This window comes from Anser cygnoides, chromosome 2 (genome assembly GCF_040182565.1).
Source record: "Anser cygnoides isolate HZ-2024a breed goose chromosome 2, Taihu_goose_T2T_genome, whole genome shotgun sequence".
NCBI classification, from domain to species: domain Eukaryota; kingdom Metazoa; phylum Chordata; class Aves; order Anseriformes; family Anatidae; genus Anser; species Anser cygnoides.
This window is the reverse complement of record NC_089874.1, coordinates 40,865,236-40,889,690: the sequence shown is the minus strand read 5'-3', so window position 1 is coordinate 40,889,690 and position 24,455 is coordinate 40,865,236. Positions and strand designations below refer to the sequence as shown.

The 24,455-nt window shown below is 45.6% G+C and overlaps 1 protein-coding gene across 2 annotated transcripts; it reads right to left on the bottom strand.

Moving 5' to 3' along the window:
• Positions 1-975: 975 nt before the first annotated feature.
• NR1D2 (nuclear receptor subfamily 1 group D member 2) lies at positions 976-24,398 on the bottom strand. 2 transcript variants are annotated; one of them, XM_066991895.1, is made up of 8 exons: positions 24,228-24,398; positions 21,465-21,725; positions 19,496-19,584; positions 18,381-18,525; positions 16,115-16,731; positions 12,550-12,735; positions 8,485-8,695; positions 976-4,036 (listed from the first exon to the last, which is right to left on the bottom strand). In XM_066991895.1, exons 1-8 carry the CDS (start codon positions 24,241-24,243, stop codon positions 3,840-3,842), a joined length of 1,722 nt encoding a protein of 573 aa, XP_066847996.1. In that variant the 5' UTR covers positions 24,244-24,398; the 3' UTR covers positions 976-3,839. The 2 variants fall into 2 exon arrangements, with proteins under 2 accessions (XP_066847996.1, XP_013027445.2); XM_013171991.3 differs by lacking the exon at positions 24,228-24,398 and having other exon boundaries at positions 21,465-23,621.
• Positions 24,399-24,455: the final 57 nt, after the last annotated feature.

Below are 24,455 nucleotides of genomic sequence, written 5' to 3'. Positions count from 1 at the left end.
TGTAGAGCACACGCAGAGCCCGGGGAGCAGGGCAGGGGCAAGTTCACAGCGGCGCTGTCACCTCCAAGCTCCACACAAACAAATAGTGGATACCCATGTCCCAGAGCATCCTGCCAAACCGGGAACCTCAGCTCGTGGAAGATGTGGAGTGGAACTGGATTTTTACTGGGAAGCTTCTTCCAACCCCCAATGCGTTGTGTTAAGAGAAAAATTACTTTTGGGCTGTCAGCAACGTCACAGCTGAAGCTGAAGAGCCCTGCCCTAGGGCCTCCCAGGCCCTGGGACCTTACACAGCTCATGGCCCTGCTCGGGGGGAATAGGATGTGGCAGCTCCAAGGACAGCCACACAAAAAAGCCTCCACAGAAAGCCTGCAAGGGAGAAACCAAAAAAGGGTGGTGTTTTTTTTTTTTTTGCTATTATTTTTTCCAGTGTTGGTAGCTGCAGTTTTGTTTCTGTTTTGAGTTTGGTTTGTTGTTTTCCTTTAAAACACTGATAGATACAATGCTTTCTGGAAAAGCTTCTCTTATCTCTTAAAACAGTAAACACTTCAAATTAGGAAATCACACTGGGAAAAGAAAAAACAAAAAAAACACACCAAACAGACCTTCGCCCTTGGTATGCTATTTTCCACCTAGTTCTCTCACAATCCAGCTTTAAGACTGCTTTTACCAAAAACTAAACCTTGCGTCTTTTTTCCAGTTACCAAGTTATATTATTGAAATGCAGTGAAGGTGTTTAAATTGCTATTTTAATGAAGCAACCCCAAAAAGCCTGTTAACTGCAGTAAATGCAGTGCAGTAAACCCCATTCAGCCCCCTGCCCAGACCCCTACGAGAGGAGACCCACATACAGTCCCCCTAGTCACCGTGCTCCAGCGCAGCCCGTGACCTTACAGCAGCTGCTCTGCTCATCTCTGCGCCTTGTCCTCCCCTCCTGGTTTTGTACAGAAACATGAAAAGAACACAGAGACACGGTTTAGCTTGCTGACATAATGCCCATATTTAATCTTTTAAAACAAGAACAAAATCAAGAATAAAATCAAGAATAAAAATTTCATTTAAGTCATACAGTACATTAATCTTTCAGCAATGACCCAATCTACAGTACTCGAATGCCTGGCATGAAGTCTATTATCTCAGCGTTTAACAAGTGTATAACCAGTGACACAGTAAAAGAAGAGCTCACAATACATGGCTAATACGATGAGTTTAGATTTTCTTCTACGAGTCCAGCGAGGGTTTGTAATACGCGGGTCACTTTGAAACCGTACTTTAATCCACTTTTTTGGTTCAGTCAATCTGTGCAGGGCTTTTCTCTGTTACACGAGTTTTTCCATTATGTACAGGAAGATTCATTTCAAATGAAATTGCACAAGTTAGAATATCTATCTATAGGCATACATGGTCAATCTAACTAAAAATTTAATAAGCGGTAATTACTCAGTCCTGGTTATACATTTCTAAAGGCTTAATAATACAGTTTTAAAAGAAAAGAAAAAACAAAACAGAACACAGTTGTAGGGTGGCAACCTCTGTAAGAAGCCTCCTTCCCTTCGAAAACAACCAAGTGTTTTTACTTCCTGCATTTGAAATGGGGTCTACAAAGAAGTCATTTCAGCTCCTAGATAATGCAAAACATGTGACTGTGTCCTTTCTAAAGTCTGAATGGTTCAATGCGTAATTCAGTGAAGCTCTCATACAAATAATACTGGTAGGATGCAGACTGTTAACAGAAATTAGGACAATATGCCCTGACGGCATATTTGGATAGCAAAACTATGGGTGTTCAGGGGCTACGATCCAGTGGTTAAAGCAGCTTGAAGCAGGACAACCCTCCCTGCGGTGCTGAGGAGGGGAAAGGGCACGCTCCAATGCTTCAGCCAAGGCTGAAGCTGAATTGTCTCCAGCTCCCTTCTGGAGTGCACCTGCCCCTGCCTGCTCTCCACCCTCAGGAAGGACGGCTTACCAGCTTCCGAGGGAAATCCTGCAGAGCCACGGTGACCCAAAACCCTGGCTCCTGACGCTGGCGGGCAGGGGAAGGGCTGCGTCTGCTCCAGCTGCACCGCAGGGCTGAGGGCTCCCTCGAGTCGCTGCTGCTGGGGAGCTGCTCCCGCTCGGCCAGCGGGAGCCCTGCGGAAAGAAGGCTGCCTGGCTGTGGTCGCAGCTGCTGCGCACGTCTAAACGCAGGAACAAACGAACGGGAGATGCCTCTCCGTGGAGTAGTGTTACCAAACGTGAAAGACCCAGAGGGCTTAACCTCTCGGGTAAGTTAACTAAACACAAGGGTAACAGAACATCACCTTCTCACATTAGCAAAACAAACGTAATCAGCTAACACAACTGCTTTGACTTTTTTAATCTCTTTTGTGGCGTTGGGTCCTGCTACAAATGGAGAAAACCCACAGACAACCGCCTTCCTAGGTGGGAAAGCAGCAGAATCTTAAACCTTAAGGATCTGCTTTGTAATTTGCTACTGGCATAAACAAAATAAGTCCCATTTGTTTGTGTTTTTTTTTGTTTTTTAAGAAAAAAATCCAGACCATCCAGTGCACCTTCTCTGCACATACACACACACACACACACACGCCCCGATGGAGAGCTCCAGAAGAATAGGCATGGGAACCACAAAGCTCAAACTGTGAAGAGACATGGGCAATCTCCCATTTCTATATTAAATTCTCATTTAGCAATGAAGCAGCAAAATGACGCATGATAAGAAATAAATGGTCACAGAACACACATACACCCAAATGCAACCATGGGTAGGTTTTTAACATTTTTTTCCTCAAATGCTGTTATTCAACTGATAGTTTCTTTCTGGCTGTGCTGAAGTTTTTGAAGAGCATCTGGTGCTTCTTTAACCATTATCAGAGTGTACGAACCTCAGTGGCCATGGACAATCAACCTCATTAGTGCCACAAACAACCACCTCCACTTGAGATTCTCTAAAAAGCCTTTCTAGAAGTTGAATCTGACTGTGCCCCTTTGGTGCCACTCTTTTTTTTTTTTTTTTAAATTAACAAACACAGCATATTAATGCAAATTTGATTTTTTTTCTAAAAATTAGAAATGCTCAGATTATTAGTTCAGCAATATGCAAAGTGCATCTATTTGGTTCTTTCCATAGATCGCCTTCTTTCGTAAGTTTAAATTCCTTCACAGTTTAAAATATTGTGAAGAAATTATATGTATACTTTATGTATAGAACTATTTATATACATACACGTATATACACACAACTCTGTACTTTATATAGTCATAAACACCCATTACTTAGCTATTTATAGTATATACACATGGCATGAACACACGCTCTGTGAAGAGTTGGTGCAGGCTGAAATCATTCCATCAGGTTTAATGGAATAACAACAGTGAAACCATGAGTGAGTTATCAAGAGACACAGACATACATATATTAGATAAGGGAAAGACCAATTAAATCAGCTCTTCCATTTTCCTATTAACACAGGATTGTTCCCCCCCCCATTCCCACCTTCCATATGCTCACACACAGCTATTCTGCGTTCAGTTTACATGAGAGGGCAGTGGTGGATCTACTTCCAAGTGAAAGAACAGTCCATATTTACTCAGGCTTGTTGCAACCTCTTCTGCAAAAGTGCAGCACAGCTGGGTCTGGCCATCCTGGAGGACTCTGAATGCTGCGCTGTTGTTAGCTGAAAGCACCTGCTGAAGCATTATTGCATGGTTATGGAACAGCTATCAATTGCTCACAGTCTGTGAACTCCCTCTCCGACAAGTGGTACAACTGTATAAATACATATTTTAGCACAAAACAGTTTAACACGAGGCAAGTCCGGGTACGAATGAAACCTAAAGGCCTATGGGTGAACTTTAAAGGCCAAGAGTTCTTCAGAGTGCATGTTGTTTAAGGAACGCAAGTCGGGTAACTTCAGAAGAAGTTTTGTGAAAATAGAGGCTTCATTGGGGTGATTTTTCATGATTAAGGTCCTTAATGCACGGATTAGTGTTTCCTGAAGTGCCTCCACAGAATTGACATTTTCTATTCCAGAGCGATCTAAAGAAAAGAAAAGAGGGGGGAGAAGAGAGAAGGAGAGGAAAAAAAAAAGAGGACTGAACAGATGTAGCTTGCAACATAAAGCCACTGTAAGAATTAATCCATTTGCAAATGAACAATTAAAACACATATACCAGAAGCCTTTTCAAACACTATTTAACATCAACTATGTAAAGTATCGAGTTCACCATGCTGAACTGGTGGCATTCAGTCACCCTTCCTGTAATCACTTACCCACATTTCCAGAAAAGGACAGACTGAAGCATGCACTTAAGTGTTTTGCTGAATCATAACTTTCAACACAAAGAAGAGACAGGGCACTTTGAAGTAGACTTTACAAGTAATTCTCAATGCAGGACACAGAACCCTAACCTTGAGATTCACCTTTGGTTATGGAAATCCCACTCGGGACGAGTCATGCTTGTTTTTGCACAATGGGATCCCCAGTGGCAAAGAAGTACAAGCCTTGACATGAGTGGACACTATCTCTGAGTGTGTTCTGCAAGCAATGACTAAATGAAACACAATGCACCCAAAAATCCCCAGCAAAAGGAAAAAAAATCAGTATCATGAAAAATAATATAACTTCACATACTCTACTCACCTTGCTTCTGAAGCATCTCTTTCAAGAAAGCTGTATTTAAGTACATGCCTGTTTTCCTTAGGTGGAAGCAGTAGCTTAAAATGATGAAGTTTAAGCAAGATACCTCACCTACTCATCATGCACAGTAGCTGTTTTTTCCAGGCTGTAGCCAGCTGCTCTTAAACTCCATGGAAATTCAGCAGGGCCCACACATGAGTGACAGACACGAACATAAATGTACTTTGCTGCGTACGTGTACTTAACCACTGGGACACAGCATTGCAACAGCTTCCTGGTGTAGCACTGAGTCAGATCATACAGTCAGAGTGGGAATCCCTGCCTTATGCTGTCAGCACCAACCTGGATCAGAGTTCTCAGGTGAAGAGAGTGTATGGAGTCCTCCTGGACTATTCGGTGCAGCTCCCTACCACTATGGGAAGAAGTATTATATAATCCACTTAAGGATCCATCTTAAAGCAGTTATCCTTTTTTTTTGTTCCTGTAGGAAGATGGTTCCAGAACTTTTCACTCTAACAGTTAGGAACCTTGATTAACGTCAAGATACGATTATTAGCATCCATTCCACTCTTCTGTAGAAATTGTCTATTAGGTTTGATAGCTGCTCTTCAAGAGAGAGCGTATGAGATCATGAGCGAAAAGAAACTTCTCTGCCTTTGTTACAGAAACTATTCCTCTTGCCCCACCTCGGCAAACCCTCCAGCTTTGCTCTGCCCCGAGCAGGGATGATGACATTTGCATGAAGTTTGTCAGGTTGACTTTTCCTCAAGAAATCTGTACAATGACATCAGTGCTTCCTCACCTCAGCAAAGCCAGTCCAGACCTTCCTGGTCGCCTCGGGTGAGTTGCTGTAACCTTCTTGGCTCAATAAATCTAAGTTTTTCTTCCCCCTCTCAGTCTATTTCTGGTTGCTCCCAATGGCCAGCTGAAGGTTTCCTTAGTGCTATCCAAACAGGAGAATAATAGAGGGTGTGTATTTTATATTCTACCACAAAGCATCACCCTCAGTTAAAGAGATTACCTGGTCTCTCGACCTGCATGAACCGCATTCTTTCAGCTTTGCTTCCATCACACTTCCTCCTTCTTCAGTGCCAGCGATCTGTCCTGCCACTTCTCCTCCATCTTCAACAATCCCAGCTAACTGAAGCCAGAGGTGAAGCATTCATTTAGTTTTGGAATGGATCCAATGTAATTCCTCAACACCACCAGAAGCACTTCCATGGCCTCGCTGCAAGGCCCTGGTTCTTCTTTCCTTGCCACTTGGCACCAAAACAAGGGTTGTGCACGGTTACACTCCTTGTTACTACCATGCTTCTTCATCCTGCTTATTCTCAATGTTCCTCATAGGAGTGATTATTCAACCCGTGTCATGCAGAAATGCTTCAGACAAGTCTTCTCCCTACCAGCATTATTTAGAGGTTTATGAGTGCTTCTTTTTTTCCTCCATTTACATTTTTATACATACAGTTTAAGCAAGTTAAAATCTTTTAAAAAAGATTTTTAAATAGCAGAGCACAGAATTTTAGTCTGGATCACTTAATGAGCATTGAACAATCACACATTCCTGTCTGTTTCTGGAAGTGATGTGAATCTTGACTACCATCCTTTTTATCTTCTCTTTGTAACTTTCATTCTGATATGAAGTAGACATACATGAAATAGACATCTCACTAGCCTTACTGTTCTACCTTCAGTTCGTCTTCCAGCTACAGCATCTTTTGCCTTTGTTTGCATCTCCATGTCATTTTCTCTAATGCTGTACCCTCAAACTCTTCCTCCTCCTTTAACTGAGCTCCACCTCATGACAAATGACTCCCTGGGTCATGCTTCTCCCTGAGGGGTGGGGTGCAGAGGACCTGCCTTTAGAGATCCACATCAGCAAGTGCACAGTCCTACAGGCCCTTTCTACTTCTGGCAAGCCCCGCACACTGCAAGCATCTTCCCCAGGAATGCCACAAGGTTCTTCCTTTTCCCCAAGCTCTGTCAGGGGGTGCTTCTCAGGCACACGCTCAGTTATGAAGATTGCTCAATTACTTGTGGAAGTCATGACTGTGGCATTTTGATTCTGTTGCAAGCGACAATGTAACGCTGGTCAGAACGTTGTTGTACTCCTTGCGTGTTCTGAAATCCCAGTGACAGCCAAGGTTACCACTGAGCCTGAAACACAGCACAAACTCAGGTTTGGGCCCAAACATTAAAGACCAATGAAGCTGTACTTTATAGAATTCTGTAAACACTTTGTGAAGAGCTCCAGTGAAGTGGTGATCAGAGTCCAGACTGGGTCCAAAGGAAGCTAAGACAGGCAGCACAAATGTCCAAAGCCATAATCTGAAGAAACCTCAGCAGCTGCGAAAAGCCTAAACACCAAACACCTCATCTTTATGTCCTGTTCCATGGCTCTGACACTGTGGCTGTGTACCTGCCTAGAAGTGTTCAAGCTAGATACCATCCCTCAGCTCAGTTGTACTGAGAGCCAGCAACAGCATGGAGCAGTGCTTAAATGACTGGGGGGGGAGAGAGGCCCTGTGCTAGAAGGACACCTAACAGAGCAGAGACAGCACTTACACTCAAAACAGGCAGTACAGACACCGTGATATTCTAGGGCCCTGCAGCTGAGCAACAGGAACGGCTGTGGCCTAGTTACGACACTGCACAAGGAGGGAGGAGGCCCAGTTCTCAGTCCTTACTTTGAAGGTTGTCTTCAGTTCTTGCCAATTTATTTTTGGAACGATACATGTAAAGCAGAATCTGGAAAAGCAACCAAACCCCCAGATTTCTGCCCGCTACCTGAACATTTTCACTAAAAGACTAAGGTGCTACACTTCCTTCACGCTACCTTTCTTTCCAGCTTTGAAGCTTGCAGTCTCCCTACCACCCACTGCTCATTACCACCGCTTACAAATTGAAGGGGCTACAGCTGCTGCATCCTCTGCTGTCAAATTTCAGTGAGGCCATGCACGATGCTGCTAGACTGAACTGTCCCACCTTGTGTACAGAGGCTTCATGTGCCTACAGCACCGTGCCTGCAGTGTCCCTCCCCGATAACAGACATGGGTCTACACCACTCACGTTGAAAACCACTTGGCCAAGAGGTGAATATCTCCCAGACGCTGGCTTGTTGTATAATGGGCACTGCCAGCATTCCTCCTAGCTACCTCTAGAGAGCTCCTTATCCACCAAGCAGGGATTCTGCATCTTGTATTCCAGGCATTACATGCAGAGCTAATGTGCCTAATGCGAGGCTTTAGATAATACTACAGAAGTAGGTGCTTAATCCTTCTTTGAATCCGGGCCAGGGTGTTCTGTATATCCAGGGACTGAAACAAGATACGAGGCTGGTGGAGACGTTAGTGGATTGGCAGACCTTCAGCTGTAAGAAGTCACGATGCACATAAATAGGGCTTTCTTGCTGACATAGGCAGAGATCAAACCGTTGGATTTAGACTTAAGTAAGATACGCAGAAGACTTCGATGACCATACGCGGAAGTAAAAATACCACCTTATCCCAAGACTTAGGCTGTTCAAGTCAGGAGTAATTTCATTGATGCCGTCCTGTGAAACTTAGATGAGTCAGGGAAGAGTCAGACAATTAGCTCCTAAATAGCCATTGGGCAACTATGCAATGTTTTTTTGAATTCTACAGAAAGCAGAAGGGACACATATTTCCAAAAGACCATATTAGCCATAACGGATAAGCAAAAAAGCAAATTATAGGCTGCTAGTAGTGTGAAAACTACTAAATCGGACTTAGGCCTGAAATAACAAGATATATTATTTAAAGAAATCTTTTAGTAGAGAACCATATTCAAAATTTAGCCAAGACGTAAATTACTCTTCTCTCCTTACCAGCAGATACCAGGACAACCGCTGTAAATAAACTCATCTCCTCATCGCTAAGTTGCAGGGCATTTAGTTTCTCACTGAATTCAAACATTGAGTTGAGCAGATCACCAGCTCCCATCGAATGCAAATCGTCCACACTGTACTTCTTTCCACTGAGGAAGGTGACAGTACGCTCCTTTGCATCAAACAAAGATGCAAACCGTACCATCAAAACCTGGTGGAGAAGAGACAAAGACAAAAAGCAGAGAAATAAAGGTGGATTTCTCAAAAAAAAAAAAAAAAATTAAGCAATTTAACATCATTCAGAACTGCCTCATTCTTATTGACCACTGTACAAGCATTCTGTATAGAAACTCCCAGCATGCTGTCAAGTTGTAGGAAACAGTGCAAGCTCTGCCACAGTAGTATTAGAGAAACGAGCAAAAAACTTCGGGAGTGGATGCAGAAAAGGGGCTATAGACCATGAAAGGGAGGAAAATTAAAATTTAAGCCTCAGACAGCCTGAGCCATGAACACAATGCCATTCATAAATATGCAAGGAGGACAACTTGCTTAAGCCACTGAACAGCCAAAGGCATACAGAGCATTAGAAGAACTGTTTTCTTGGCCACACTTAGGAGCAGCAAAGTAAAGGTATTGAACCAGATTCTTGTTTGGTGTAAAGTGGAGCAGCTCCATTGAAGCAATGCTTATTTACACCACCTGGTGAATCTGGCCCACTAGGCATTCTTTGGGAAAGTACCATGCTGCATCACTGTTTCCACAGGAATGTTAATGAGCTCTGGTAGAAAGGAGCCACACGTACAGCCTTCAAAAGGCTACAGAAGCGGGGCTTGAAACGGCACCTGGTCTGTAGCTGCAGCTGGGAATACCCCTTTGGTACAAGCACCTGGGCTGGAGCAGTTGACATGTGCTGAACTTACCCCTCTGGGCTGAAATTTCTCTTGTGGTTTTCTCAGCCGTATTGTGAAATGTTTCCCTGTGGAATGGCTTGTAAAGTTTCATTTGCTCATGTTCAACAACCTCATTTACATTTTCAAGGTTTAAGTTGCACACAACAGCCTTCTTATTTGGAGAAAGTGAACCAACTGGCACTGGTTAAAACTTCAGACTTGCTGTACCTTCTTGGCATGAGTCATCTCTTCTCACTTACGCTACATAACTGCATTAATTTAAATGATGTTTACTACAGATGAGCGAAGAACTGGGTTTTTCAGAAAAGACTAGTGCCTTTGACAAGCTTAAAAAACAGGAGGGTTCAGAAAAAAAGAAAAAGGTTTGAGAATTCAAACACCATTCATGCACATTACGTGACCTGATGCTAAATTTAAACAGCCACATGACATGCAGCAATCTTGAGGGACGCATGAACACTATATATTATTCACCTTTGTCACCTAAGCTGTTTGTCTTTGGATGACACTTACTACAGGGAGCAGAAACGTAGGCTCTACAGAAGCCCTCAAAAACGCAACAAAAGGAGACTGGAAGTGCAGACAAAGCTGAACTCGTGCATTAGCAGGGACCCACCGCTGTACACTCCGCTTTCCCATTCAAAACACTATTCCCCTTACTGGAATGGGCTTTAGAAGCACAAATCACTAACTTCGGATAATGGCCGACCAGTATAAATGCTGATCTTCAAAACTGTAGCCCACGAAGCTGCGTTGATTTATTATAGGGCAAAGACCTCTCATAGGGATTTCAGTGTCACAATTCTAACCCAAGGAAGCACAGTTTAGACTATGGTATAGCACGTGATTATTTTTTCCTGTTTCACCTCAAGCCAGACTCGTACTTGTGCATGCTGAGGACATACCTGATCAACCCTACCACCTGAACATAACAACACAAGCACATAAAACTCCACAGTCAAGTGTTTGCTCACTTCCCCACCACCTGCAGCCAAATTACCAAGTGAGTCTGTACATAAATTGAGCCACTAGCCCCGTAGATCTAAGGAGCTTGTTAGCTCTACCATTAATTACATTTGGGGTGGGGGAGGACCAGCTCAAGCCCAGCTGAGGATCTTACCTTAGGCTCATTGTTGCCCTCCTGAGCTGGCTCCCACACAAAGCCATGCAAATGCAACTACAATATACTGAGCTCCACAGTACTCCCCGTTCTAAGACGGGTTCGTAGCTTACACGTGTGAATATACATATAGCTATGCTGCTTCTGCACCCACACTGAGTCCATGCATCTTCTCATCTTCAAATGAATAAGCACTGCTTGAGTACGAGCTGCTGTTAAGCACAGTGCCAAGACAGCTACACGCCAGTGCCCGAGGGAGACAAAACAGGGTCGGAGGCAGGAGTTTTCTCAGGCTTTTCTATTAACATGCAGATGCTGGGGTATCCTAGTTTAGTTACCCAGAAGACAGAAATGACCTTGTAGACACCAGGCTTTGAAGATGCTTTTGCTTCTACTGAAATGGTTTCATTAATCCTGTAGGTTTTATTCATTGCTCTGCGGCATTATCTTTTTGATGTTTTCTGTTGCTAAAATGCCACACAGGCCTCTAACTACAGGTACCAGCTCACTAACAGAAATCATTATTAGTGTTTCTTTTAAATGAGTGAATAGGGATAAGCGTGCAGCCAGACACTATTAATTCCCCTTGACACAGAAACCTTTTTATCAGCAGTGCTTGTAACCGGCAAATAGGCATATGAATGAAGGTTTAGAAAAGCTGGAGGTGAAGAAATGCCAAGACAAAACATTTTACTTGCAAAACATGAGGGTTTGGCTTTAACTTATATGAACAGTTAGAGCCTGATTTTCCACCCTCCACCTCCTTTGAGGACACAGGACGCTATTCTGCTTTGCAGAGGAGGAACCAACATTTCTGTGTAATGTTTACAGCAGTGTAAGAGGCTGAGACTTAAGAAGTAAAAATACTGCCCCTAGCTACAGAAGTGTTTTAGATTTAAAGGTCAAGAATAACAGGAAAAAATACATGAGAACTAAATGGAAATGTAAAGAGAAACTGACACACCCCAGACACCAAATCTTCCGGTATAACTTGTACCTTCCATCCTAACTATTATCCATTTCCACCCTAACTATTATCCATTTTAGAACTGGGCTGTTTAAAAGACCCAACACATTACAAGACAAACGTCTTCAGATCAGGTAAATACAAAATCCAGCATCGCTCTTTGAAAGAATAAGTCAGGTAAACAAGAGCAAAAGCATCAGCAACCCTGCCCTCCCCAGAAAAGCATAGTAACACTGAATATTTTGGGCTCCATGTCATCTGGCCCTCTATGCTTAAATTTCACATGCGTATACCTACAAAATGTGCACGATACCTATAAATATACACAAGAGTCCAGAAGAGCAATGAGAACCTTAAGTACAGGTCCCCTCACGAAGGTCACTAATTACAAAGCAGCACCAAGCCCTCTGGCATAATCTCCAATTTACCACCACTAGTGCACATATACGTCATGACCACTAGTGGGTGAAACCAACCGTGAGGACCTGGTGGGATTAAAGTGGACGGTAAGCCAGGCTGCAGCTGGTACACGGTATTTACAGAGCTGCAGCAGGACAGTTAGCTATCAGTGTTACTGCCCTGGAGAACAACGGGGGCTTTAGTGATTCCCAGTTGCCACCATAGGATGGGCGCTGCAGCAAGGGCACGGAACGTCGTGGAAGGAGGAAGGACATCCAGAGGGATAAATGCATTCCTCTATAAAACTGTTAAGTCAATGGATTGCTTTCTAAGCTATCCACCCTTTCAGGTGCAGCCTGCTTCTCTCCAGGCTAAGCAAAGGCAGCTATCAGAATAACTGCTGCTACATAAAACCAAGAAGCTCCTCATTAGTTATTTATTAATGCCCAGGAACACAAGGAGGGCTGAGTACTTTTCAGCTAGTTGGAAGAGAGCTCACCAATACCTGACCAAGCAGCACTGGACACCACCAGCTTAAGGAAAGCTCAGAGCTTTCGTGAACAAACTGGTGCTACCTGACACTACCCAGATCTATTGATTTTTGTTCTCAAGGGGGTCAAACTGACACACAGCTTGTCAAGTTGGCAATACACACACAGCGGTCTCACCTCAAAGGTCCCAGCCTTCAGAAGGTTAACCTGGTCATGTTGGGAGAGATCTCGGAAACCCGGGATGCGCTTGGCGAACTCCACCACTTCCTTCACTGCAGGAGTAAAACTCAGGGAAAACTCTTCCCAGACTTCATGGCCAGACTTGTTTGGGTCCACGTGGGGAGTCTTACTCATCGGGCAGACCTAATATTTACAAAACATACACAGAAAACAACTCAAAGATATCATTCCAAATATTGACAAACAGTTGAAAGAAGCAGGTCTGTTCTTCAATAAAGTTTTGCAATAGCGCACAGAGGAGAAAAAAAAAACAGTATTTCTCAGTCAGCTCCCTAAACAACCGGATTTCCCCCCCACCTCCCTTCAAAAAAAGGAAAGCAATCAAAAAAGTCCATTAGCAGTCTGTTTCTAAACACTGTTCATGGTGAAAGACTTGAGAGAATCCATGTTATTCTTCCCTGACCTCACTCATACCTGACACCTGGATTTCTCTTACTCGCATTATCACTGTAATCTCACAATTAATCATGATTTCAAAATCAATTGTAATCTCACAATCACTACTACATGTATTCTCATAGATCCTTCTTGCTTTGCACGCACCTTAAGTAATTCAGCCAAGGTGACAAAAATGTCAACACCAGAGCAAGGAACCGAGCCTTGGTTTACTGAGTCACAGGCTTACACCCTCATTACCGAAGAGTCTTCCTATCCTAAATGTTTGCTTTTACTTGTATCACCGAGGTAGGACCGAGGAACCTGTATTCCAGTTTTGCTCCATTACAAAAAAGATAAAATGCTCTCTCTCTTAAGCAAACTTACAGAAACTTTTCATAAGGAACTCTGAATCCATTTAATGAGATCAAGACACATTCGTCAAGGCTGACTGCCAGGAAATTCCCTACATAAAACTCAGCCACGTGTTCTGAGAGACTTTCAGTTCTGCTTTATAAAACTTACATCTTTTAATGAAGCTTAACATTTTAATATTTATTTCACCTCTCATCAAGGACAAGAATTCCTTCAAGTATTCTTCAAAAGTATATTAAATGCTCCATGAAACCCTACATAATGTCAGTAAAGCAAACAGAAAACAATTAAATAAATTAATAATTCCTTAGAGGTATACTGCTTTTACAGGGCATCTTGAATCTGATAACTATCCAGCAATTCTGTGCTTGTTATGTCCTGAGATCCACCACAAGAGCATACTCAATGTGGGTACGCGTGTTTATTTTTAAGCAGAGAGGGAAAACTAGATAAACAGATATTTCTGTGTTGCCCCCCCACATGTATCAGTTATTAAATGGGCATTCAATGTGCAGAAGGCTCTCACCTTGGAGAATCAAGAGAACTGCAGATTTTTTTGGCTCACTTGTGAATCAGAACGTTATTTTGTGTTTCTGAGGACAACCCCCAAAACCAAATTATTACCTCTGGGCTGGAAGAGGATCTTTTCCATAAGCTTAAAATCACTCTGAATCAAAACGAAATGTTTTTCGTTTGGCAATATTTCTGACAGAAGGAAAGGTCCAGGCACATAACCAGAAGCAAAACTAACCACTGCTGAAGTTCATGCAGGCATTGTTAAAAACATACTACTCTAAAAATAAGGTATCTCTGTTTCAGCATCCCACTGTGGACCTGACAGAAAAAACACTTCAGCTTCTCCTACTACGGCTGCTCATCCTAACCCTCATGGCAAATTGTCCTGAGGGGAAGCTGACACTTTTCCCCCTGCCATGTTACGTTACGTCCACACTCTCGAGAGATCTCTTCCCCGGAGTCATTCCTATGGAGGAAGTTTTTGGCTCTCTTTGGGGGAACCTGTTTCAGAAACGACTGTAAGCAGTACTTTTCTAAGCGTGTGTGTCCAGGTGTCACTGAGCAAAAAAATCAACCCAACAAAATAAAAACCGCCAACCCCCTGAACATCTGCCTCTGCACTGGTTCAGAGTCTAGTTACACTCCCTTACTGCTACTGACTCCTTTTGGTCAGATCCTGCTCTCCGTGAATTCTCTGGCAAAACTCTCCTTAATGCCAGGGGTGCAACGGGGGGCTGCAGTTCTCTGTTTGATTTTGTTTTGTTTCCTCATTGCCGGCTACGTTACAGCTCCCTGCAGCTGCTATAGGCAGGTCAAACTGACTGGTTGGGTCTCTGCAGGCACAGCCACTCCCTGCCTGCCCACGCTGACAGGTTTAACCTCTGCTTCTCAGGAGTGCCAAGAATGTTGTCATAATGACTCCACATACTTTCCCTGCAAGGAAGAAAGGTTGGGAATGATTACTGTTTGCCACGGCGTAGTGCCCTGAGTCTGCAATTTGAGGTCAGAGCCTGCTAGGGATGGCATGGTCCGCATATGCCACAGTCAGAGAAACGCTGAAATCCCGCCTCAACACAAACAACCTTCAGAATGTGGAGATTTTTCAGAGGCCTGCGAGAACCTGCGAGGAACCTTTACAAACTAGGTGAAAGAAAAACATGGGGAGCTCAACCACTTCAGTAAGGTCAGGGGCTTGTGCTTCTCGACAGTAACACAGGATGAGGACAAGGATGTTATGTTCCCTCATCCCAGGCAGTTCCAATGATAAAAAGAAGGACGATCTATTTTAAGGGGCTTACAGAACTGCCTGCCTGAATGGCAGGGAAACAGCAGGTGCAAGGCAAAGGGGAGGGACCTTTGTTAAGGAAAGAAGAAGAAAAAAATATGCAAGAAAATAGGAAGCACCTTGATTAAGAATGGAGTGGAAAAAAATGGTCTAGCAAAGTTGTCTAGGATACCTAGAAGTGTGTTCAGAGCCTCACTTGTGCAAGCACTACAGAAAAGACCTTGAACTTCTCCCACGTGTTTTAGCAGTGCATTTTCCTTCTGACTCTGTTCAGATTTGAAGATGTTCTACATGAGGATGCTCAGCCTAGTTCAACGGGTCCCCCATCGAACCTCTATTTTACATGGCCTGTAACAAAATAAACCTATACCCATTATGAATAAATAAAATACAGCCTACCCAAGAAGAGAGATTTCAGAACACACTAGCAAGGCATGCCACTGGACTGACTTCAAATCCTAACCCTGAGGTTTCACTCCAGGAATTTGTTTTGAATATCTTTTAAGGAAAATATAACACATCTGACTACATAGACTATTTTAAAAGAAGTCTTCAAAAGGGTTCAATGAAGAAGGGAATTTGTAAATTCATAACATCCCTTTTCATTTCTAAATCAATAAAAGAAATGGAGCTTTCTGCAACCAATGCCCTTTGAGATTAGTCTATTTTTCAGCTGGCTAGAAACCGTGCCAAGAAACTCCATCACTTGTATGATTTCAGATCCTACACGCAACTCAAGCCATTACTCTCCCTCATCACAACTTGTGCTATCAAACTTGTACTATTATGTTAAGTTTCAGCAGCTGTGCCGATTAACTGTGTGGAGCTTCGCTGTCTACAGCTGCACAGCTCAATCCATTCTTAATTATTAAATGTTTAAAAACCAACCCAACAAAAGCCCACACCTATGGCTAAGCCTTTCACCAAAGCAAACAATTGATGTCAATATACCAGATGCATTCTTCCTCCAGTGCTGCAAGAGTAAGTGGTACTCCTGTTTGGAGAAAAGACATCTTCTGGGATCCTATCACACAGTCGCTGAGTGTAACCGTTGCTGAAGTTCATACAGTGGCCGTTTGTGAAACATATGGCGTGCCCGCTTGGATAATGCATTGTGCTTCTCCCTTTGTACTGTCCGCCAAGGTGCTGCTCACTTTCGGGGTACTGAGGGCTGCTGAGCCCACCAACACAGTGCTCACTGCTCATCATGTATTGTTCGGCGTTCTTTGACACTCTCTCCCCACCCTGGGACTGCATCATCTCTGCTGGGTTTTGAGGCTGCTCCTGGTTGTACATGAAAGTATCTTTGTGGGCCCTAGTGACCATACCAATCACTTCTTCCTTAGCCATGTCAGAGCTAGGAGGGGGAGAGGGGCTTTTGAGGGTTTCCCGCTCTTGTTTGGGTTTAGAGGAAAGCTCTTCTTGAGGTGCTTGATCTTGATGTTCTGCTAATGCTTCATTGGGTAAGTGGCCGCTGAACTGACTGTTCATCATGGTTTTCATGGCACTCTGCATCTCTATCAGCATCCTCTGCTTTTCGCGTTTAGGAATGCGGCCAAATCGAACAGCTACCGAGGAGGAGAAATAAAAAGTTAAAGTCAATCCTGGAAGCGTTAGAGCAGGCACAGACATCAAACCAGAACAAAAAAACAGCGTGAACACACACAAAATACACATCCCGACCAATAACCTTGCTTAAGGGCTTTTACTGCTCTCAGCAGCACTACAGCAGGGGTATTACCACTTAAGTCAAAGAGTTTCCTGGGCACAGGATAGGCATGAGATATGAACTATATGATGCTGTTTACATACAAAGAAAAGGCAGCTACAAAGCACATAATCTCTGAAGTCCTTCCCCCTTTTTCTACAAACTTAGCTATGGACTATACACGCAGTTATGTTAGTTAATTAAGTGGCAGGCTTTAAGGTTGGATCAATTAAATCACTGCAAGTTTGTGTGCTGACAATTAGCTCAATTTAAACACAGTTCATATCATATTTGTACACAAGTCCTACAAGACAGCTCCTCATGGACCAATTACGTTAACTTGCCAAAACAGTGGAGAGAATCAATGCTGAACGAAGCTTACCTTGGCAAACTTTCCTGATAACTCTGCCTTGACAAAGACATTTTCTGCTGGCAAAGGGATGGGCATCATTGTGGCTGCAGCACTTTTGACCCTGTCCTGGGGAATCTACACCTGCCTCTACCATCCCGTCCAACCACAGCCTTACAAGGGCTTGCAACCAGTTTCGACTGATGTAATTACGTTCATGCAGTAGTCCATCATTAATGTAACTAAATCTCTTTCATTAAAGCAGGTGCAACCTTGTGCGCAAACAAGCGCCTAGGGGATGAAATAACTCCTATGCACGACAAGAACTCAGAACAATTATTTAAAATAAGTTTTAATACTCCACCCACAGGATTATTAGCAGCCCAAGATTCCTAGTTCTTGTGAAATAAAAACCCAGAGAAAATTAAAAAGTGAAACAGAAGGAAGAGTTCTGTTTGTAACAATAAGTTGTAGCAGACTAAAAGCTACACTTTTCAGAACTACATTTAAAAAAGTCACAAGGATTAGATAGTCAGCAACGTGACCAAACACTCAGCTCAGCATTATTCCCTTCCTCTCCACTCCCTCAAGAAAACACAGACACAAAAAAAAAACCACACACAAAAAACAAAACCATGAGAAGATAAGACACGTGCCCCGTGCACCCAACACTAACTCATTTGTCTCCATAATGGTTACTCTAAGGCTATCCCAACTGCATAAACTCCAGTGGGCCTGATCCAACTCATATTAAAAAGCTGTTCCGTTCAGTTCAACAAGTAACAGCCCAGGCAGAATTCCCTTTTATTGAAAAAACAACAGCAACAAAGAATCTTGTCTGGATTCGGGAAGGACACCACTTAAAATATTAACCGAGTAAAACAAGATAAGGACTCCTGTTCCATCTGTGCCAACAGACCACTGCAGCGCTCCCCACCCCGTCAACCTCCAGGGAAGGGAGGACGGTTCCTTGGCCAGCATTATGTTACCAGTTCGGGACAGTCACAGGGCAAGGTGGCAAGCTGATCTAAATGCACTCTGACGGGGAATCTGGCCCTGACAGTAGGGTCAGCTGCGTTTTCTGTCATTGAGACCCTCAGCAATGAGTTTTGTGGTGGGCAGCAGATTCACTCGCAGAGGATCGCTGCGCAGGAACATACCATCTCTTGACATTCCAACAGACAGACATTTTTTGAAACGACACTGCTGGCATCGGTTCCTGTTCATTCTCATTATAGAGCAGTTGTTATTCTTCAAGCACTTCTTATACTGGATGTTTTGCTGAATGCTTCTTCTGAAAAAACCCTGTAAACAAACAACAAAACCCCCGCAACTATTATTACAGCACATATCAAATCCTCCTGTCATTATTCACCCCTCTGAAAGGACAGAGGATTTCACCTCATCTCACTGTCTGCTTCAGGCCAACAGCCTGGAGTGATTTTAAAGAACTTGCTGCTCCTCGTGACTTACTTCCCCTCAGCCTGTGATCTGCATATAAAGCAATCTAGTTACGATTTCTAACTACAGAAGATGCTAAGTTGCTCCCTGCATAGTCAGCACCTAAGAGCACAGTATCTCCTGTATTACTTTCATCGCTGTACTGACAGTTTGTGAGATATGCCCTTAGCCTCCTAATCACATCAGCTGCAAAGGTGAAAGCCAAAATCAGGTATTTTGACTTCAGCCTCCATAGTTTGGCAACAAGACCATCCTCTTGCACCATATAACTTTCGAAGGTGGTTCTTCCACATTAAGTTGACAAACTGCTTCACAGAACACAATATCTGCAGTGCTACAATATCTGAAAATACACATCTACTGATGCATGAACGTACGTGCATCCTTTTTTTTTTCCCCCCATGGTGAAGAATTGCTCTTCCAAAGCTGTTTTGTTTTGTGTCCCATCCCAGGTTACAAACCACACCCACCGACTCCTAATGCAGTTAACATTTGCGTATCTTGTGCGCCATGGTCCTTACCACCTCTGTCTCGTTTTTGTTCTCTGCCATGCACTCCAGGTCAGGCAGGATTGGAAAAAGGGTGAGAACAGAAAATACTACACTTCGGAAAATGCTGCATGTTGTTAACTAGTTTGCCTTTTCCTACAGCTCATATGTTGTTTGAAACTTCTCAGATTTTTGTTTAACAGAGAATCATACTGATATATGTATGTGCGTATATATATTTTTTTTTCAGCAGTATCACCATTTTTCCCTCAAGGGAAGAATTAGGGCATTTCACCAGCAGGAAGGTGAGCAGAAATATACCTCACCTTGCAGCCCTCACAGGCGTGAACACCATAATGAAATCCTGAAGCGACATCGCCGCAGACTTTGCAGAGAAGAACCATTCCATTGAATTCTAGAATCAGAACAAAAAAAAAAGGTCAAGGATATAGAAAATCAGTAACAACTGCAGGAACGCGCTTCCAGCTTTTTAAAACCTGGTCTAAAAACAAAACATGTCAGGTCAGCTCAACATACAAAAAAGTACAGCACGGGAACACAAAACAAGGATGTACGAAAACCTTGAACAGTTCAGAAGGTACTAGCGAATAGCAGGGGAGGAAAAAAAAAAGAAAAAACATGAAGCACTCAATAGAATAAGGAGAAAGCATGTATTCACTGGACTTTCAATCACTGTAGCACTGTACTCATTTGTAGAAAACGAGCCTGCTTACATTTACGCATTTTTAAAAGGATCATTTAGGTAACTAGGCCACCAAAGTTTCAGCTCAATCTGTCTTTGCATCAGGACAAGGAAGCCCATATAATGGCTGCAGTTTCCTCAACTGAAAGCAGAGATCTTTTCTTACACACTTCAACTTGAAAATACCTCCACAGCTCTGTAAATATGCTCATAGCTTAGGCTTTTGAAGTTTCTTCCTGCCTGCCCAGTTTTATTTCAATTTATCAATAAAGAACTTTTGCAAATCCTCAGCACTGGCCTAACACTGGTTTTACTAAGCAAATGGGAATTTTACCAATGACTTCAGTAACCACAAAGTTACCTTAGCACTATGCAGCAGACACAGCTGGAATTACTCCAGCAGAACCATGTTCTACCAGAACAGCAAATTTCTTTGACATTTGGGTTTCATTTGTAAAGAGTTTTTTTTTTTTTCTTAAGGTTTTGAAAGAGAACCAACCCACAAAATTTCCATATTTTACAGGACTAGTATTGAGCTCAAATGTTATCTATCCACACACCTCTACAGTCTACAGCAGGTTTTGTCTTCAGAAACCTCTGCCAATACCATAAACCTAGCTGCTAGCAAATTTAAGAGTAAGTAAAGTTTCTTACTAAGGAATTAGAGTAGTAACACTTTGAAGAAAAAAAAAAAAAAGATAATTTTGACAGATTTTTAAGGTAGAACCGTTAGATAGTAATTCTAGTTTCATAACAATTCGAAGTGATAAAACAATTCCGCCAATTAAAAGAATCCAGCCTTCAAAAAAACAGCTGACTGTTGAAACACTGATTCCAGAACTTAGTATGATGCCTGCCCTTCTAAAACTCTTCAAATGTATTTCCTTATTGTGGTCTTCTGTGATTATCAGAAAAAGTATGAAGCAAATAGCAGGAGCTACATTGTTAAATGCATTTTAAAAGGCTATCTGTTAGTTCCAACTTATCTTTACTTTGCTTTAACATCCACAGTTTAAGACCTAGGATCATATATATATATATATATATATATGTATATATATACACGCGCGCACAGGTCCAAGCTGCAGCTACGTAGGTATAACTTAACATTTTGGTAATTTGTTTATTTTGTTCCTCAAAAAAACTGAAGTATTAAAAAAAAACAGACAAGCTAGATCTGCAAAACAGTTCCATAAATACTCCTTAGGGCAGTTTCTGATCACTATTATCACTGCATTATTCAAAACGCCTCAAGGTTATACAAGATGAATTCATCACATCTTTCTAACTGAGAGTTTGATTCTTATTAAAGATCAGTTTTCATTAGTGAAGACCTGAGATAAAGCAGGATTGTATTTCTGGACTGTTTGAAGCTAGCAGCAATGAGACCCTCATCTACAAGCATCTGTATGGTAGTATCATACCATATGTGTTGTCAGGAATGTTAACACAAAAATAAGAAAACAACAAGGCTTTGCTACACGCCAGCAAAGGAAGCCAGAGAGAGGACCTGCTTGTAATACACATATAGTTCCAGACTGTCGGGATGTAAAGGGGAAACTGGCAGCTTCACCAAGAGGCACCGAACATACTTGTGACTCCATTATGGCCTTTTGTCAAACCAGCAACGCCCGACTGGCTTGGTTTAACAGTCTCCTCCAGCCGGTCGCTCTTCGGTGCCCCGTCAGAGCCCTCGCTGCTCCGGCCATTGCAGCTGCTTTCCGAGGAGGAGCTGTTCGGAAAAGATGGTACAGGCGAAGAGGATGACTGGAAACCGCTGTCTGAGCTCTCGCTGTGACATGAGGCTGGGCTAGATGCCGAGCTTGAAGAGCTGATGTAAGCTATCACACCCCCTAAGGCAAGAAAAAAAGGCGGCATGTAGTGACATAACGAGCAGGCATGCACCACGGCCATGTGAGCCACGCCATGACCCAGCACCGCCAGACCCGGCTCTCACGTGTTCCTGGATGCTCTCCTTCCCAGCCCTCCCTCGCGCTCGTGTCTCCCCATCAGCTCGCAGCGGGTGACCTCCCCGCCTGCCCCAGCCGCCTCTCTCGCCTTATCAGCTGCCTTCCGTCGGCGCCGCGACTGCACGCAGCCACGGCACCCGGAGACGGAGCAGAAAGGCGCGGTGCGGGCAGGACGGGGCAGCCCAGCCCCTGCTGCCCCAGCAGCCCTCCGAGCAGACCTTGTCAGAGCACAGGCAAAGGCCAGGGAGGAGACAGGACCTCAGCGCTGTGAGGTCAGGACAGGCGAGGGACAGAAATAGGGCAGAGCACAAGGCTTCACGCAGGCTACAAGCTGGAGGCACAGAAAGGAAGGGCTGGGAGGTGCTCCTGATGCAGAAGGGAAGCAAGCTAGTGGAAGGAATAGCGCTGCAGCCTGGTTAGCCTATTAAATGCCATTTGTCCTATGGCAAGCCTTTGTAGCACTTCCAGCAGCGGCCAAACTCTGACTGCCAGGCTGCTATTTGCAAGACACGGCAGGGCAGAGACTGTTTGCAATCTGACACACTCGAGGATCCTTCAGATGAAACAGCTTTTTGTCCTCGGGCAGACATGGGAGCAGTTGCGGCTTTTCACAGCCTCCTTTTTCTCGCTTATAAGCAAGAGAAATGGTTTTCACTTCATTTGAGTTCGTCTCTAAGACTCGCTACTTCCAAATCTAATGTAAAAGCATTCGGTATTTCGCACACAAGAGTCCAACAGCAGAAGTCACGCAGCACGGATCACACCCAGCATCTTCCCCGCTTCACGCACGCGTTGCTCTAGGAAGCCTCCTCAGCGAGAGCTCGTTACGCTGGAGCAAGGAATTCCCCACGCCAGCAAGAACGAAAAGCTGTACAAGCAGCCACGGGCTGGCTTCCTTCGCAGGTCAGGAGCGTTTGTGCCAGCAGAGCCCTCGACCACTGACCGCGCTGTGTGGCAGCTCTGGCTTTGCCCCCTCACGGCTAAAGGCCGATGCGCCCCTGGGGTGCCACACGACCCGCGCTCGCAGGCGGAAATTTTGAGTTATACAGAAATTCCAGGAGTTTGAATCAACCACAACGGTTCTCCCAGCATTTCTGCACCGGCTGTACTGGCCTTGCAGTTTTTATTACCGGGGAAGCCCCCGTGGCTGGGCGCGCACCCTGGCAGCCCCGTGGCAGAGGTCAGCCCTGGCGGCCGCCCGACACACGAGTGCTCGGTTCGGTGCTCGCGTCCCCGAACGCCGCTGCCCTCATCCCTCCGCGGGTTTATTTTCATTTTTAACGGAAAAGCGTGGCACGCGGCCAGGGTCAGGTTTTAGGGACTGCAGGGCAGCACCACGGAAGCCGCCACGGACACGGGGGTCGGGGCAGCAGTCTGTCAGACCGACAGACCGACAGACAGACCGACAGACCCCGGGCGAGGGATGCCGCCCGCCTCAGGGATCTCACGGGCGCCCCGCGCCTCCTGCCAGCCGCCGGGGCAAAGCTCAGAGTCCGCCGGGCCCCGGGAGGAGCCGGGCTGCAGGCAGGCGCCACCCTTATCTGCGGCGGGGCCGGGCCGCTGCCGGCCCCCGGTGCCGCGCGTGTCACAGCCCCGGCCCGCGGCGTTTCTGTGACCTCCGAAGCCCGATTTCCCCCCAGAAACCCCGGTTTTGTGCGGCCAGCCGTTATGAGGGGCGCTCCCTCAGGCAGCGCGTGCTGACAGCTGCACCGCAGGGGGGCCCCGCTCCTCGCTCATCACCCCCGTTAAAAACCCAGTTAAAAAAAATATATTATTTTTATTTATTTCAGCGAAAAACGTTGACTTTCCGCGGACGGAACGAGCGGCGCGAGGCCCTCCCCCGCGGCCGGTGCTGGCCCTGCCCGGCCCCGTTACACAACGCCCCCCCCCCCCCCCAACCGGCACCGGGCCGGGCCACGTGAGGGGCGCGCGCACACGGCCGCGCGCGTGCGCCCCCCCCCCCCCCCCGCGCGCCTCCCTCCCGCGCGCGCCGTTCCCCAACGGCCGCCGCCCTCCGCCAACGGTCACCTCCCCCGCTCCCCCCCCCCCCCCCCCGAATGTAGGTCAGGGCAGCGGCGGCCGCCTCACGTGTCCCCGCCGCCCGCCGCCCCGCGCCGCCGCCCCGCCGCGATTATGCAAGGCGCGCGTCACGGCGCCGCGCGGCCAATCAGCGCCCGCGCCGCGCGGAACGTAAACACAGCGCGCACATGGCCCCGCCGCGCCGGACATGTGAGGCGCCGGGCGCGCGACCGCGCCGCCCGCGGGGGCGCGCACGGGGGCTGGTGGGGACGGGGGGGGGGAGGAAGAGGAGGAGGAGGGGGACGGGGACGCGCGCGCTGCACCGCGCACCCGCCGCACTGCTCCGCTCCGCGCCGCGCCGCTTACCCGCGCTGACTTCCATGGCGGCGCCCTGCCCTGCCCTGCCTCACGGCCGTGTCTCCGTGCCCGGAGCAGCGCCGGGTGCCGGCTGCGGCCGCGGCCCGGCTCCTGTCAGCGCGGCGCCGAGCCCGCCGCGCCGCCCGCCCCTCCACAACAAAAGCCAGCGGCGGCCGCGCACAGTGCGGCACCGCCGCGCGCCCCGCCCCGCCCCGCCCCGCCCCCGCGCCGAGGCCC